The 16,607-nt window shown below is 40.3% G+C and overlaps 2 protein-coding genes across 2 annotated transcripts in view; one reads left to right on the forward strand and one right to left on the reverse strand.

The window, feature by feature from the left end:
* Positions 1–1,526: 1,526 nt before the first annotated feature.
* Positions 1,527–12,458, forward strand: LOC137261592 (sonic hedgehog protein-like). The gene is made up of 7 exons (XM_067799372.1): positions 1,527–1,663; positions 3,224–3,253; positions 4,075–4,145; positions 6,592–6,784; positions 8,156–8,327; positions 10,290–10,396; positions 11,444–12,458. Exons 1-7 carry the CDS (start codon positions 1,618–1,620, stop codon positions 11,707–11,709), a joined length of 885 nt encoding a protein of 294 aa, XP_067655473.1. The 5' UTR covers positions 1,527–1,617; the 3' UTR covers positions 11,710–12,458.
* A 2,264-nt stretch (positions 12,459–14,722) lies between these two features.
* Positions 14,723–16,607, reverse strand: part of LOC137260832 (protocadherin Fat 4-like) — a 65,603-nt gene continuing 63,718 nt past the window's right edge. Inside the window, exon 55 of the mRNA XM_067798392.1 lies at positions 14,723–14,747. Coding sequence (XP_067654493.1) covers positions 14,723–14,747 — 25 coding nt within the window. The remainder of the gene's footprint in view (positions 14,748–16,607) is intronic.

Below are 16,607 nucleotides of genomic sequence, written 5' to 3' on the forward strand. Positions count from 1 at the left end.
GGAGATTAAGTCTTCACTAGACCTGTTGCAGAATAATGGTGAAGTTTGTTGATGGTGATCGTATTGATCATGCCCTCTATGACATGGTGGTGGTGGTGATGATGATGATGATGATGATGATGATGATGATGATGATGATGACCTCCTGCAGTGAATGTCACCATATGCAATATTCAAATGGATTATGTGTTGTCAGTGTCATATTTACATGTTGTATTTATATGTGTTGATACACAAATATACATGGATATCATGCAGTACCCATTATCTCTTTTAAGAGTATGTCATATAACATTAGTTAGAAGGTGCTCATTTTTTTACATGCAGTACTAAATACTTAGTATATATATTTATATACTTAGTGCTGTTGTGTTTAAAGCAATAAAACCATGAAACTATTATCTTGTTTTGTTGTATTTATTGTATTTCCTCGAGAGCTTGACAATGTTCTAGACAGTGTCTGAGATTATATGTGAGCTACACAGAGTGAACCAGGATTCTAAGGCTCCTGGCACTTACAAGGGAGGTAAACCCACTGTGAATTCCTGTAAGTTTTTTTTCAATTGTAGTGAGTGTGAACAGCATGTTTTTATCCGTGATACTGCATGACCAATTGTAATATGCACAGTTATGTCGTTTTCAATATTTTGACTACAACCTGTTTCCCTCTTATTTCTTGGAATGTTCTGGAGGGCGTTCCCATATATGCAAATTGAGGTGATTTGTCAGGTCGTGGTTCATCTAATACCTGTCAAGCAGAATGTGTTGACGATATATTACTGTCATGCAACCCATGATGATCCAGGTTAGAACTGATCTTCAACAATCCGTGCGTGTCTCCCGTAAAGATCCGAGCTACAATTGACTGTAAACAACCACGCCTTATCTGGAGCTCTTAAGTGTCTTAAGTCAATAACCTGTGTGTGCTTTGTCGTCTTGTCACTAAAGACCTCCCGGTCATGCTGGCAGCATTCTGAGAAGAGCATGCGTTGCCATGGTGACAGACTTTAGCTTAGTCTTACTAAAATTGTGCTTAGATCGTTACATGATTTAGTCTTAAGCGGCCTTCACGCAGCTGTTGACATTTTTAAAGTCAAACTCGCTTTTCCACAAATTAAACTTCGATAGGTTGTTCCTGAAGAACACGAGTTTGACACCACTCAAATCACTTTGATGGAAAAGCTGGTGAGAATAGAGACCAATCCTATTTCGACAACTCTGAAATTTATGTAAGTTTGCCGTGTGAAGGTCGCTTTAGTCCGAGGCTTAGCTAAACAAAAACAAACAAACATAACACAAAGTTTCATGTATGCTGATGATGTCAGTCACTGGGTTGTTGGTCTGGAAGCGATTATTTACAGACCGTCAACACATATCTACAAACAGTGCAGCGTTAAACAACAACTAAAAAAATGAAAAAAACTAACAACAGCGTCGACATACGAAGTTCGGTTTTTAGAAACAATTCTGTCAACACTGACCTTTAAAAATGTCAGGATACATCCGGAGGAAGAACAATAACTGTTATATGCAACTGATAGTCCGCAGTGATAACCTACACTGATGCAGGTGATGCCTGGGATTGACTAGACGCATCCTCAGCCCTCACTTCTAGCCATGAAGAGCTACAGCGTGCTGGCGTGGTTCCTGCTGATGGTGCACAGTAAGTTGACCCCGGTGACAAATACCTATGACTTCGCGTTTCCACTTGTGCTGTAAGGTGTTTTCATATGTGCTGTCCAGTATTTTCATATGTGTTTTCAGATTTGTTGTACAGCGTTTTCATATGTGTTACCCAGCATTTTCATATGTGTTGTACAGCATTTTTATATGTGTTGTACAGCGTTTTCATATGTATACTGTCCTTTATTTTCATATGTGCTGTAGAGCGTTTTCATATTTTTTCATGTGTAAGGTACAGCGTTTCACATGTGATGCACAGCGTTTTTTATATGTGTTGTATAGCGTTTTCATATGTACTGTCCAGTATTTTCATATGTACTGTACAGCGTTTTCGTATGTGCTGTCCCGTTTTGGATTACTTCCTTGCACTTTTAAACCGATGTCGTTTTTGGAATCACATTCTTCTTAGCGTGTTATGTATAATACGGCTTAGGTTATACTAAATCTTCTGATATACAAAACCTGTGAACATCCGGGTTAGAATTGGTCTCTGGTAACAGATTCTGGTCTTAAGTGACTAACGTGATCAGGTGATGAGGCGCGCTGTCCTTGCTGATCAGTTCATACTATTGAATCTCCGTTGTGCAGAACGATAATCATGATGAAAATCACTGAATTGTCTCGTCCAGACTCGATTTTTATAGCTGGATTATTGCTGAGGGCGGCGTTAAACACTAAGAGTATGTAACTGAATCAGTGCTGACCAATGTAATGCTGGTTTTTTTTCGTTCTTGTGTCGTACATAACAATAGTCCATGTGTATATGGCGGCGACCAGTTAATGTTTTTGCTTTCTTGCAAAATATGCTGAAACGGCATACATAACAAAAAATCTGTCTACATTTTCTGAAAGATTAAATATACAACATGTTGAAATTTACCATATCATTCTAGCAGCAAAAGGGTGGTGGAGTAGCCTAGTGGTTAAAGAATTCGCTTGTCACTCCGAAAACCCACGTTCGATTCCCCACATGGGTACAATGTGTGAAGCCCATTTTCTGATGTCCCACGCCGTGATATTGCTGGAATATTGCTAAAAGCGGCGTAAAACTCACTCACTCACTCACTCTGGCAGAACAAAAATATAAAGATTACAGATCAGTTGGAAATGATCTTCCTGCTCTACATCGTTAAACATTTCATCATATTCCCATGCTTATCGCATCGGTGAAATATCACATTTTGACATATTACCGGGAAGTAACTGACTGTTTTCGTAAAGACTGAAACATCTCTCACGTTCAAACATCGTCATATATTCTGTATACAGTCTAACCCCGTTTATCCGGACGTTTTGGTTTTTTCACTCGGAAATAGTACGCATAGCGACCCCAGGGGTGCCATTGTTGAATGCCGACAGCCACTTTGACAAACAATATCCACGAACACGTCTTGAATATTTTGAAGAAGAATATTCCTAGAACGCTTTTTTGAAAAGCTACATATGGAGAGGCACGAATAATACATATCATGGATAACTTCCGTTCAAACTGTGGTTGTATACTCTGGGTATGTTTAATGATGCTTTTGATTTGTTCTAGGTTGTTGTACGGAGGGAGAACGCAGTTATCGTGAGTAGATATTTATATTCGGGATGTGTAGCTGAGTGTGTTTGATGTTTCGCCGCTTTTAGCAACATTCCTGCAAGATCACGGCAAAGGAGACTAGAAATGGGCTTCACACATTGTACTTATGCGGGGAATTGAACCTGGGTCATCTGCGTCATGAAAAGTGAGTGAGTTTATTTTTACAACGCTTTTAGCAATATTCCAGCAACACTACGGCAGAGGACACCAGGAATGGGCTTCACACCCTTGTGTGGAATAGATCCCGGATCTTCGGCGTGACGAGCCAACACTTTAACCACGAGGCTACTTCACTGCGAAACGGGTTTTAAACAAACATAGGGTCTTTGCTTGTCCAAGAGACGCAAATCTTCACCGTTGACGCCTTAGTCGATTGGGTCAGTTTAAAACACATAGGCGACAACTTTAGGTTAATACAGCAATATATTAGTCAGTATTTTGAAACATCTTCATTGAAGTAGTTTGTTGGGCCTCTTTGGTATAGAATTATGATTTTCCTCTAACTCTTTTTCATGTTACTGCGGATACATTTCTAATGTTTTTCACGTGAATGGTGATGCATATATTACTATGTATATCGGAAGTGTGACAGTTCAATGTTGGTCAGCATAGAAAACTATGCGCCAGTTATTTAACCATACACGAGTAAGCAAAACCGTGTTGTTTCCATGTGTATTGGATTTTAATCAGGTGTAATAATAATACACATCGTGTTAGCAATGTAACCAGTTTAGGCATCATCAAAGGTGAGATTCTGAACCCATGATTCTCGGGCTACGAATAATTGCATACTTCCGTTGTGACAGCTCGGTTACGATTACGCCATGGGCCCAACAAGGAGTTGATTCTTCAGAGAGATCTTGAACAAGACGAAGAGGTAAGGCAGCTTCCCCTGTGAGCATAGAGAATCATGGCATTAAGGGTATACTGGATCAGAGGCTATATGGGCACAAATGATATACTTGGACAAAGGCTGTTAGGGCACAAATGATATGCATGGTAGAGAATATCTGGGTACAGATGATATACTTGGACAGAGGCTGTTAGGGCACAAATATTATACTTGGACAGAGGCTGTCTAGTAACAGATGATATACTTGGAATGAGGCTGTCTAGGAACAGGTGATATACAGAGGCAGAGACTACCTGGGTACAGATGATATACATGGAAAGAAGCTATATAGTAGCAGATGATATACGTGGGAAGAGGCTATCTAGGAACAGATGATATACTTGGAAAGAGGCTATCTAGGAACAGATGATATACTTGGACTGAGGCTATCTGGATGATATACTTGGACTGAGGCTATCTGGGCACAGAGTGTATATTGGAATGTATATTACATGCATTTCGCTCATATCCATCCGTATATTCATAACCCCCAATGTCACCAATCTCTTAATAGGCGCATTCCCTCACCGATATAAGATCAAAATACAAGGAAACATTACATTGCAATACCCCCAGTGCCATGACACAACTGACACTGTTTTCACCTGGTGTTCGGGAAATGGGGTACTTGGCCGTATTTCCTTAAAGGTCACATGCAACCAAAAAATCAAACATAATTAAAACCCATTTATCACTTATTCATGATATATAATATGCATTGCTGCTTTTAAAAAAACAAATAAACAAAATTATAAGCGTACAATCGCGATTCAAAAGTGCAATATTTTGTTCTTGGGCTTACTTCCACCGAAACGAAGCCCTCGGGAGACCGAACCCAGTCATAGCGGGTGGATGTGCACTCAAGTGTAACGATGGTTTCTGATTGGCTGTTTCATTTGCTCATATGCTGAGGGTTCATTGTGTGTACAGAAAGATGATCTGTTTGATGGGCATTTTAGAAGCATAGCGAGTCACAAGAAAGTAAGATTCTTTACGGATAAAATTTCTTTTTGTGTAGTTGATATGTCGTTTCAGTATGGATTCATATACTGTTGTCAAACAAAATCATACACACTAAGACAAGTCGTTATCCATGAAGAATGTATATAGAGATGTTGGGTTTTGAAAATATATATTCTCTGAATTTGCGCTCGATCAAATAAAAAATCATGTCAGTAGAGATGGTAAACTACTGCGTGACTGGAATCTGTCATTCGTCCAAGTACAAAGCAGGACTTGAAACTGACAAGAGTTTGCACCAGTTTCCGTCAGATCCAGTCATCCGAAAAAAATGAATGTAGTTTGTTTGCAACCCACAGACATAAAGACATGTCATGTGTATCACACGTGCCTAATTACATAATGTGGCAGACACGGGACTCGAGTGCACGAGTCATAAATCAACTTATTTCCTTCATGTCGTATAGTCTGATAGGTGTTAAGTTCAAATTGCACGTGGTCAATGATTGAAGCTGTGTATTGAATGTTGTCTTTAGCAGACAGGCGGGCAGACATATAGGTGTGAATAAACCAGACACTGAGCTTCCTCTGTGACAGAGACTGCTTACCACAATCAACAAGTTTTTTTACGTTACGTGTAGATTATTCACTTGTTTGTGTACACACCAAGATTAGACTACTGCTCACGAACTCAGACGCTGGGCATGCATACTGTTTCAAGCTCCGCGAACCTATTCACTGCGCATGCGTTATGGACGCAGCGCAGCACAGGTGTTGAAACCAGTTTTCCTCCCAGAGCTGGGGGGAATTTAGTGAAACGTTTCAACTCCAATTTCGCGGGCTTTTCTTTCATCGCGTTTTTTTCAACTTTATAGGTTGAATTGGCATTTTTTATGATTTGTTTCGGTAAGTGCATACTGAAAGGTAGCAGAATCTGCAACGTTGTGTTTTACGTTGCATGTGACCTTTAACGTTCATCTGTACTGCGTCACTTGCATTAAGCCCGTAAGTCTCGCGAAGTGCGAAGTGCACTAGATATGCGGTGAACAAGCGTATATTCAAGAACCAGGCCTCCTTTCACAAAACACTAAGGTGATCGTAAGTTACTAAGGTAACCTTTTGCGCAACATTAAAGAATGGGCGTAAAGGTTAACCTTAGCAAAAGTTGCTTCGTGAAAGGAGTCCCAGTTTTGTTTCAAAATTTGCGCGACCGCCAAATATGACTTTTCTAAACCGGAGCAAAAGAACAACCGTGGCTGGCTATCACAGCTGTTTATTGTCGCAATACACTGGAGATGGTTAGATCGGAAATTTTTAATTCCTGCTTGGTCATCGGCTTCTTAGTGCCAGCTGACACCGTTGAGACCAATCCAAAAGTTAGGAAACGTTGTTCATCACCGGAAGTACTAAACTCTCGCGAAGTGACGTGACCTACTTAAGGGCCCTACAGTTAGCAGTCTATCTGATCTAGGAGAAGGATGGCCTGTCCGTCCGGAGGAGATGCGAGTGTCACTGTCGTAGTAAGGTGCACCACAACGACTGGGAGTGCTGCCCATGTCCTTGGACTGACCAGGTTTGTTTCCCCGGTGACGTCACGCTTACACTGCAGGATGGCACGGACATCTCTATGAAGAACCTCAGAGCGGGGCACAAGGTGAAAACTGGTAGGTGATATTAATGTGGAATGTGACAGTGGTGGGCAGTTGTGTAGGGGGTGAGTGAATGCTATTTTAAGGCGCATTGTAGATGCACATAAATAAATACGTTGCGAAGTTTCTTATATTAGATCGTATTTGGGGCTTGCGCAACCTTTCTAGAAATAATCATGTGTAAGCTCGGATTTTTTAAATAATTGTATCTACGCCCCCGTGTGGGGGGTGAGTGAATGATATTTTAAGGCGCATTGCAGATACACTTAGGTTGCGAAGTTTCTTAATTAGATAGTACTGAGGGCTTGCCAATCTTTTTAGCAATAATCATGTGTAAGTCCCGGTGTTTTAACAATGGTAGCTGCGCCCCTGTGTGCGGGCGAGTGGATGTTATTTTAGTGCGCATATTGTAGATGCATTCATATGTTGACAACCTGTAGATACTCTTGACCTGGAAAACATGGATTAATGCAATCACACGTGGTTGTGTCGACCTGACATTTTTGCGGTTGTGTTGAACCTTGAATATATCGAACAATTTAATTTGGTTCAATTCGACAAAGCAAGATTTATATATGGAATCATACGCTAATCAAGTTACTGTGAAAACACTTTCATTCTGTCAAGATGTTTGTTGTTTTTCAATTTCGGACATCTTTATCTGCCACCACAAACTTTAACACAATGTACGTTCTGATCCATGGAATATTTGTCATAAAACGTGAACTGGCGTTACGTGATGGTTACGTTGTTGTTATTTTGTGTCACTTCAAGTTTGTTAACAATATTGTGTGAAATGCTGGACTTCCTCCTCGATAACTTCATTAAGAAATAACCGGATGCTAACTTTTCTGATGTCTTTCTTACAACACATGTTTTTTAAATTGGTATAATTTATAAAAAGGGAACCTTTTTCGTTTTGTGAATACATGCAGATGGAAGAGGCGTCCAACTTTTTATAGAGATTACTATTCACATGCTTGTCAAATCAAAGCAGATAACTGTACCGTTTGTACTTGGGTTTAAACTACCTCCAATATATAACTGCATCAACTGATTTGTTTGTTGTTTAACACCGCACCTAGCAGTATTCCAGCCATGTTGCGGCGGCCTGTAAATAATCGAATCTGGACCAAACAGTCCAGTGATCAACAGCATGAGCATCAATCTACGCAATGGGGATACGATGACGTGTCAGCCAAGTCAGCCAGACCACTCGATTCCGTTAGTCGCCTCTTACGACAGAAATAGTTTGCTGAAGGCCAGTTCAGTCTTGACTATGTAAATGGTTACATAATCTGAAACAATATCTTGTGTTCAAGATCTTGGAGCTATTTGAGACATATGAGAATGGTGTACTCAATGAACCCGATGTTTTTTGTCCAGTTGCCAATGGCCAGGTGATATTCACCGAGGTGAAAACCTTTCTGAAACGTCAGCCAGCAAAGAGCGCCATCTACCTGACGATATCAACCGAAAGCGGGCCAAGCCTTTCTCTCTCCGGGCGCCATCTTGTTTTCGTCGCTACTAGCAACAACACAGGGAACATGCTACCACGGTAATTTAACGACCTGTCACAATCGGAATGCCATGCTACCGCTGCGCTAATAGTATAATGACTGAAATGAATAACTGTAAATGTGACGCTGATTTGGTAGGAGTCAAATGTCACACAGCAATAATACAAAGACATTACAAAATATCGCCTTTAGTGTGAGTACAGCGGCGGTGGGATAGTCTAGCGGTTGGTGTGTTCGCTCGTCACACTTAAGTCCCTGGTTCGACTACCCATGAGAACAATATATGAAGCCTATTTCTGGCGGCCTGTCGTGATGTTGCTGGAACATTGCTAAAAACTGCGTAAAACTAAATCCACTCATTAGCTGTATGTAGTATATGTTACTGTGGGCCAAGTGAAGTATTCGTCAGCAACATTAAACTGGCAACATAGCGTAATATTTTCTAATAAGTAGATGCTCAAATGGGTCACGACTGATCTGGTCGAATGATTTCTCGAAGAGGAAGGTGTTGAGTGTCTTTTTCACGTTTCTTCTCGAACCGTAAAATACTCATAATAAAACGCCATGCACAGTTATAACGAACTCAAACGGACCACTATTTTTAGTTTGGTTCGGTTATATGCAAATTTGCTATAAACATATTTTCTGTAGTGAGTGAGTGTGTTTTACGCCGCTTTTTGGCAACATTCGAGCCATATCACGGCGGGGAAAGGGCAATCGATTCACACATTGTACCCATGTAAAATCGAATCAGGGTCTTCGGCGTGCCGAGCGAACGCTGTAAGCATTTTGCTATCACACCGCCCTAGTTTATTGTAAGGACTTGTGTCAGTGGAACTGTGTCAGTAAAAGATGGAAGACGCCTATTAGGGCCACGCTTCGCTATTAATCGGTATCTTGTATCTTGACAATTCAACATACTGTGTATAATGAACGTAAAACATTTCATTTACATACTAATTATCTTGAATTTTCAAGGTACCAATTTAAATATTTAATATTCTTACTTGAATATTCAACAAAGGTATGTTGAATTTTCAAGATATTAAGTTCAGTTTTCAAGAAAGTTGAATTTTCAAGATACTAAGTTGAAATTTTCATGATAGGATGTTGAATTTTCTACATACTAAGTTGAATTTTCAAGATACTAAGTTGAATTTTCAAGATAGTAAGTTGAATTTTCATGATAGGAGGTTGAATTTTCAACATACTAAGTTGAATTTTCAAGGTAGTAAGTTGAATTTTCAAGATACACGATGCTGAATAATAAGCGTGGCCCTAATAGGCTTCCGTACATGTCAAGAATCGGACCTGGATCTTCTGCGTTACGAGAGAACGTTTTACCACCAAACCACCCCTCACTTTGTGGAACGGCGCCCTATGGTCCAATGACGTTTTAAGCCGCAACATTGAATCTGTATCATGTCGGCAAGGAAACAAACGTGCCACTCCAACTCGTGGTTGATAGCATGAGCATCGATTCACACATTCGGTGTATGGCAGAGCCAGATGACATACAATGATCGTCATAGATGAGAACCCTGTTCCCCGTTTATTCGATACACAGGTAACAGCCAAAATGATTGGGGTGGCTATCTAAATGTCTGTTGAAGAGATAACGTGGTTTGTCTGCATTTGTAATGGAATTCTGTGCCTAGATTGTCGAAGCTCTCTTAACGCTAAGATACCCGTAAGTTAATGTTAATGAATGGCACTTACGACTGTCTTAGCGCTTCGAAAATCTAGGCGCTGGATCCCGATCCACAAAACGTTCGTAAAGGTACGATCAGTCGTAACTCAATACTTTATCATGAGCTTACGAAAGGCGTAGTGCTGCGAATGCTCATTCGTCACCACTCGTCCCTTTCCGTAATCTCCAAGAAGAATCGGTATTCGACTCGTCCCGGAGTAACACGAGCTGGTCACAAATGACGAGAGCTTTGTGAAACGGGGCCAAGGTTCATAATCGTCTCCCTTGTGACATCATCCTCTGTGTCCAGGTTCGCGCTGACCGTGAAGCCTGGCGACTACCTGTTCTCAAAGGGAAATTGTGGGCAGCCTCTGTGTCCAGCTCTGGTCACCGACGTTGAGCCGGTTGTCAAGGAAGGTAAGAACGACAATAATCAATTTATTGTGAGTGAATGTCTTTAGGTTCACGCCGGGTTTTAGCAAAATTCCAGCAATATCACGGCTGAGATCACCAGAAATGGACTTCACACATGATACTAATAGGTCTAATAACGAACGTTTAAATACCAGGCTACCGCTCCGCCCCAGACGAATCGTGTGAATGGCGGGTCAGAAAGGACTTTTCCAGAATCTCCTCTGTAATCTCCAGTGATCCATCGATATGTACTGATAAACAAAAGAAACGTCTCTGGAGACAAAAATATCTACTCTTATCACAGAAGAACATCGACGAAACAGGTTCTCCGCCTGTAGACGTCACCGAATGGTTCGGTCACTGACTGGTCGCTGGTGGTTTCCTATGTTCAGTCCCCAGAGCTGTTTCTCTTGGGAATCGGTCTTGCAGGTGGTGATGGACGCTATGACGGTCCTGGCGACGTGTTATTACACGGGGTCGACCACTGCGCCATCAGTGCTGTCGGTGACGCGGAATCGCTGTCTTAACACGTTCTATCGTTCGTACCCGGCAACTGAAGTCATTGCGAATAGCAATGACGCGATCACGTTGACCAGCGTGTAGACGTCCAATGTCCAGTGGCTTGTTGTCGTTGATCTCCCGTTAACCAAGCCATAGATACTGTGTTCAGGAAACACGTGAACGATATTTCTCACATGTAATTTGCACATACGCCACATACTCTGTTTCGCCGAATTATCCAGATTGTTTATTCTCGGGTATAAACCTATCATATTTACCACTGGTACATTATCCATTTGTTTCATGAAGGTCCGGGGTAGACAAGCTAGCCATTAAATTTTTTTAAAGAGGATGGCGACTAACGGGATTTGGTAGTCAGACTCACTGACTTGGTTGGCACATGTCATCGGTTCCCAATTGTGCAGATCGATGCTCTGTGTTGATCACAGGATTGTCTGGTCTACACTCAATTATTTACAGACCGCCGCCATAAACGTGCGGCGTAAAACTAAACTCACTCACTCATCCATTTGTTTCGTTTATTTCTAGGCGTGTATGTGCCACTTACAGACGAAGGAACGGTACTAGTCAATGGCGTCTTTGCCTCGTGTTACTCCTCAATCGACCACCATATTGCACATGCGTTTACAGCGCCTTTCCGGTGGTTTCCATGGCTACTCAGTTCGTGGCAAAATGACGGCTACAGTCCACTTGTTGATTGGCTGAAGCAGTTTGGTCACATGATCTTACCAAAAAATCGACAATTTGAAGAGGTAGGGAATCCAGCTCTCCCTCAAGTTCGAATAGAATTGTAACTGACAAAGGATTTGAACTGTGTGTGATTGGCTGTTTGGATATGGTGTCACACAAGAAGCATCCCAGTTAACTGGCAGCACGTTCAACTTTATTTAGGGTAAACAAGAGTCAGTACACAAGTCAAGTACACCGGGTCCTCTTCAAGTGTTGGGCAGCATATCAACGATCGCCAATATATATCACCACTAGAAATATATATGTTCACACAACATTTATAGACTCCATAGTGTAGGGTTTGATGTACTATGTACTAGTTGTACGCGTGGTGTCTCCTTAAGAAAGCGACTGTCAGCAGGGTACCTGGTAGAACGAGATCGTCAAGTGACTGGAAAACATGTTTCACATGTATCTTCAGAGACACAAGTACACGTATAAATAGGTAGAATCCACGTTGCACTTTGAGCATGCTTTTCGGTCTGTAGATATCACTTTACACTAAATATAGTAACTGTGTTTAGATCGTAAATACATCCCACGTTCCATCATTTTAATACGTTTAAACTTTAGAGCTAACTATGTACAAGGTCTAACTATGGGAAAGATGCATGTTTCAAAGCTAAACAGGGGATTTTTATTAAGCAATGAGACAATCGCTCATTTCATGCGTTTACAGGGTGTTTAGACGAAGCGCATTAAATGATTTTTTTCCGTTTCGGATGTCGTTTATGTCTAAAAAAGTATTGAATATGTTTGCAAACTAAATACACTTTTTACAGTGAATAAATAAACACAGCATTGTTATCATATAGTTTCTTGTTTCCTGGTTTATCTACCAGTAATAATTCGTATTCCAAGACATTCGTTATTAGAAGTTATAAGTATATGCTGTAGTTATTTAAGTGAATTAAGTTCTGGCGGAACAATTATATGAAAATTGCGATATAAGATTCGCTAGACCATCGAATTTGAAAGTGAGATTTTTTCAGTTTATCTCAAGACTAGTTGGTTTAATGTGGAAGGAAGTCCCCCCAAAAGATGCAGTGTTTAGGTGTTCACCATTCCAGTGAACCCATGAGCGCTGGTGTGATCCTGAAAAACGTATAAACATAAAAAGCAGACCCGTGGATTTGAGCCAAAGACCTTTGTTCCTCACCACACGGCACTGTGTATTGCGCCCCCGACAACCAAGCACTGGCTTGAAATAAGAATTCGTTCCAGTCATCCAACCCGTTTACAACCTGTTTTAGCAGTTTGTTTCCTTATCCCGTTTGTGATGTCACGTGCATCGTTTTGACTAACTTCCTCACTGTCTTCCTCACTTCCTCACTGAGACCCAGAGGGGCTTATATTGCCCTTTCCTTCTTTATATGTATATGGATATCAGTGTAGGCTTGTTGGACCTCGGACGTATTATTTTCAGCACTACAATGCCCTATGCTGAGACACGTGAAGATCCGGGTTAGAACTGGTCTTCAGTAACCCATGCTTGTCGTAAGAGGCGACTAACGGGATCGGGTGGTCAGGGTCGATGACTTGATTGACAAATATCGTCGTTTCCCAGTTTCGTAAATCGATGTAGATGCTGTTGGTCACTGGATAGTCTGGTCCAGATTAGACTATTTACAGACCACCGATATATGACTGGAATATTGATGAGTGCATAGTAAAACTAAACTCACTCAGTGACACTGATCAGTGAAGTAGGCGTGAGGTAGGATCGTGCTCGCTCGAAGACGGCTTGTTAAATTGGTTGTTTAACGTCGCAAAGTCAATGTTAGAAAAAGTTAGACTATCCATACGTTTTACTGAGCATGCGTGGGAAAATACAAAAGTAATAAAAAATATTTAAAATATCACAATTTTAACAAATTGTGTTGAGACATTTTACAATTTACAATAATTCGTTGTTAGAGTTAAATTAATGTAACGATATCGATCGAGTAGCTTTGTTCCGGAAACATTTTTGCTTTTGTTCAATGACGCATTCATCAATATTCCATCGGCATGATGGTGATCTGTAAATAGTCCAGTGAATTTACTTGATGAAAACGAAGGAAGAGGCTTCAATTAAATAGGTCAAAGGATACAAAAAGCACGTATCTAATTTTCATCATATCGAAACATTCTCATACGAATTTAACCGTTACGAATCTATGTGGGTACAGTAAGGTTGTCGAACGTCAAACTGTTCAAATGGGACTTATGAAGAGGTCTTCACAATACAAACCTAGAAGATTGTCTGGCAAAGAAGTCATCACAAAATATAAGCCGGACATGGTAAAGTAAAGTGAACAGTGTAGACTTTATGTATGAATTCTTGTATTTAATACAAAATGATACAAAAATATAAACAGTTACAAAATCATAATGAACATTAAATACCATTTTTCGCATATTAGTTATATAATCTTGGGATGCTGTCTGCGTTATGACATATCTACTCATCCACTGACGGCTATGAAATAATACGTATTTTTAAAAAGAACTGAAAAAATAAAGTTTGTGCACTGGCATTTTCATTTGAACTTAAACATAATATATAACAAGTATGTCAGGAATACCTACTCAACTAAACTAAACAAATGATACAGAGTAGGTCAATATTTTTAAAAAATCAGAAACGTGAGCATTCATTGTTTTTCAAATTTTACATTATTGTGACAAAAGTACTTGCACATGTAAATGACAAACATATTTGTCACAATTAAATTTAATGTGTTAGGATTTAATTGACAAGCTGTTAGAAAACGAAAAAGTTAAAGAAATGGGAAACTTTACGATATGTATCAACACATTGTCTTGGCCAGTGGTGCGCTGCTGTCAAATTACTGTTATATACAACTTGGCAAACGTTTCACAACATTGGTTTGGCGCTCGGTTGTTACTGGATGGTGCCGTGATTATTCATTATATGAAATAACACCTTGGACGGTCCAGTTGATCTTTTATTGTCCCTGCAGTGTACTCGTCCATATCTTGCACCTAACCGCATGTTTTTCTTGAAATGTTCCTTCAATTTCGGCATCGTGTCGTGAAGGTATTTCCTCTTCTAATGCAGGCATCATCTGGTGGTTATTTGTGTAGGAAATGGTGTTCTCTGAAATACGAACGTGTTACACATGGCAGCAAGCAACGGACGTTTGTGTTTTACACCGCACTCAGCAATATTGCACCTATATGACGGCGGTCTGTATGTAATTGAATCCGGACCAGACAATCCAATGATTGAAAAGAACATCTACATATTGATCTACGCAGTTGAGAAACGGTGACAGGTATCAACCAAGTCGGTCATCCCCACCACCTGATTCCGTTACTCGCCTCTTACGACAACGATGAATTGATGAGCACCAGGCAAGGCAACAACATATACCATCTTACAAAGTCTACAGGCATCTATCCATCGTGACCGTCTTGTCACAAGTATAGTAAACTATAGCCTGTTTGCAGTGACAACATACCATTAAATTTCACTGTAAACAGAAAATGTAAATCAAAGTGAAATTAAGATTGCAAATACTCATATTTTTTCCTTGCCAAATGAACGTTTAAATCTGTGAATCGTATTAAACGTATGATAAAAGTTGTTTAACAAACGATCATAAATTCAATATTATTATTGGTTTGTATTACGAGGGGGTAAGCGCAGTAGTTAGAACAGTGAAACAAATGCAGGTGCAATACGTGATGAGATTTAACTTCGACCAACCCTACGTGTTCTCGGTGTTTCATTTAATGTGCATATCCCCTTGTAATACAAACCAGTAATAACGATTTGAATCTATAATTGTTTGTTAAAGGACTTTTATCCTATGTTGAATAAAATTCTGAGATTTAAATGTTCACTTGGCTAGGTAACATTATTAGGATTCGTAGTCTTAATTTCACTTCATTTACATATTTATTTAAAGTGAAAATGATCGGTGCGTTTTCACTGCAAACAGACTATACGGTTAAAACCAACGCGAAAATTCCACGTATATTTTTTACTTTATAGCCATTTCAACCACAATATACTGTAAGAGACCATTACAGTGACGTATCTCATTCTGATTGTTACATCAAACCTTGCGGAAAGTAAACTACGAACGCAAAGTAAACACCAAACGCAAAGTCAGCTACGAACGCAAAGTAAACACCACACGCAAAGTCAGCTACGAACGCAAAGTAATCACCAAACGCAAACTCAGATACGAACGCAAAGTAATCACCAAACGCAAAGTCAGCTACGAACGCAAAGTAAACACCACACGCAAAGTCAGCTACAAACGCAAAGTCAGCTACAAACGCAAAGTCAGATACGAACGCAAAGTCAACAACGGTCATAACGAAGGTAAAGAGACCACGACATTAGTTTGTTACAACCGTACATGGATTTAAACATGGAGTACCAGATGTTAATCACCGTCGTCAACGCGTATTCGTTATTTACGTAGAGTACAATATGTACAGTTCCAATTAAGATATACTTACACATCAGTCTAAGTAAACTTTGCCTCAGTATTATTCGTTGTTACACTTCTCAATTGAGTCCAACAAACCCAACTGCTTGACAAGTATTAGATGAGCAGCGCAGTGAACTCGTTTGCGACAAGCATGCAGGGTAAGTGACCTGGACGAATATACTTGGTTGCTACAGGTAGATTGGCGATTAAGCACGTGCAATACATGCTGACCGTGGCGTGAAATCAATACCGCTACTGTTTAACACATGTCGTACAGCAATTTAGTTCAGCAAGACACCATCACGACACGATTTGCACGAGGAAATGGAACTTTCCAGTATTTAGACGACAACCGGTTTCCCTCTTAAACAAATGGAATGTTCTGGAGGGCGTCCCCATATATGCAAATTGGGGTCATTTGTCAGGTCGTGGCTCATCTCGTACTTGTCAAGCAATAGAAGGTCACGTCATATTATCCTGGAGCGACCTATGGCCGTCCAATCAAACGCGAG

Source organism: Haliotis asinina, chromosome 14, assembly GCF_037392515.1.
Source record: "Haliotis asinina isolate JCU_RB_2024 chromosome 14, JCU_Hal_asi_v2, whole genome shotgun sequence".
NCBI lineage: Eukaryota > Metazoa > Mollusca > Gastropoda > Lepetellida > Haliotidae > Haliotis > Haliotis asinina.

Bases quoted from the DNA above. Each gene is read 5' to 3' on its own strand.
- LOC137261592 (XM_067799372.1), top strand. From the start codon at position 1,618: ATGAAGAGCTACAGCGTGCTGGCGTGGTTCCTGCTGATGGTGCACA. The intron at 3,254-4,074 runs GTGAGTAGATAT...CCGTTGTGACAG, and splicing joins GGAGGGAGAACGCAGTTATC to CTCGGTTACGATTACGCCAT. The intron at 8,328-10,289 runs GTAATTTAACGA...CTCTGTGTCCAG, and splicing joins ACAGGGAACATGCTACCACG to GTTCGCGCTGACCGTGAAGC.